This window comes from Corvus brachyrhynchos, unplaced genomic scaffold (assembly GCF_000691975.1).
Source record: "Corvus brachyrhynchos isolate BGI_N302 unplaced genomic scaffold, ASM69197v1 scaffold1206, whole genome shotgun sequence".
Classification (NCBI taxonomy): Eukaryota; Metazoa; Chordata; class Aves; order Passeriformes; family Corvidae; genus Corvus; species Corvus brachyrhynchos.
In genome coordinates this window covers 54,685-55,406 of record NW_008238677.1, presented here as the reverse complement: position 1 = coordinate 55,406, position 722 = coordinate 54,685, and the positions used below count along the sequence as shown (strand labels likewise).

The following is a 722-nucleotide window of genomic DNA, read 5'->3' as shown; positions in this document are numbered from 1 at the left end:
ATGACAACATCCCCATGACGACATCTCCACCACGACGTCCCCATCACGACATCCCCATGAGAACGTCCCCACCACAACGTCCCCATGACAACGTCCCCATGACAACATCCCCATGACGACATCTCCACCACGACGTCCCCATCACGACATCCCCATGAGAACGTCCCCACCACAACGTCCCCATGACAACGTCTGCACCACAATGACCCCATCACGACGTCCCCACCACCACGTCCCCACATAAGGTCTGGTGCAAGACCCCACGGCGATGTCCCCATCACAACGTCCCCACGACAAGCTCCACATTGCGACGTCCCCATCGCCACGTGCCTGGTGCCAAGTCCCAGTGCCAACATCCCCCCCCACCCATCCCCATGCGAAACCCCCTGTGCTGAGCTCCCCGTTCAACGTCCCCACACCGGCTCCCCCCTGTCGCCACTGCCAGGCCGCGCCGAGTACGTGGCCACGTTCCGGGGCAGCGAGTTCTTCTGCTACGACGTGTCGCGCTCGCCGGTGCAGAGCAGCGCGGACGAGCTAGCGCTGGCATTCCGCACGCGGCAGCGCCACGGGCTCCTGCTGCACACCGGCCGTGCCGCCGACTTCCTGAACCTGTCGCTCAAGGCCGGCGCCGTGTGGCTCGTCATCAACCTGGGCGCCGGCGCCTTCGAGGCGCTGGTGGAGCCCGTCAACGGCAAGTTCCACGACGGCGGCTGGCACCACGT

At 65.2% G+C, this 722-nt stretch overlaps 1 protein-coding gene across 1 annotated transcript in view; it reads left to right on the top strand.

Moving 5' to 3' along the window:
* Positions 1-268: 268 nt before the first annotated feature.
* LOC108447594 (neurexin-2-like) overlaps positions 269-722 on the top strand; it is a 3,449-nt gene continuing 2,995 nt past the window's right edge. The window contains exons 1-2 of the mRNA XM_017738091.1: positions 269-340; positions 397-722. Coding sequence (XP_017593580.1) covers positions 269-340; positions 397-722 — 398 coding nt within the window. The remainder of the gene's footprint in view (positions 341-396) is intronic.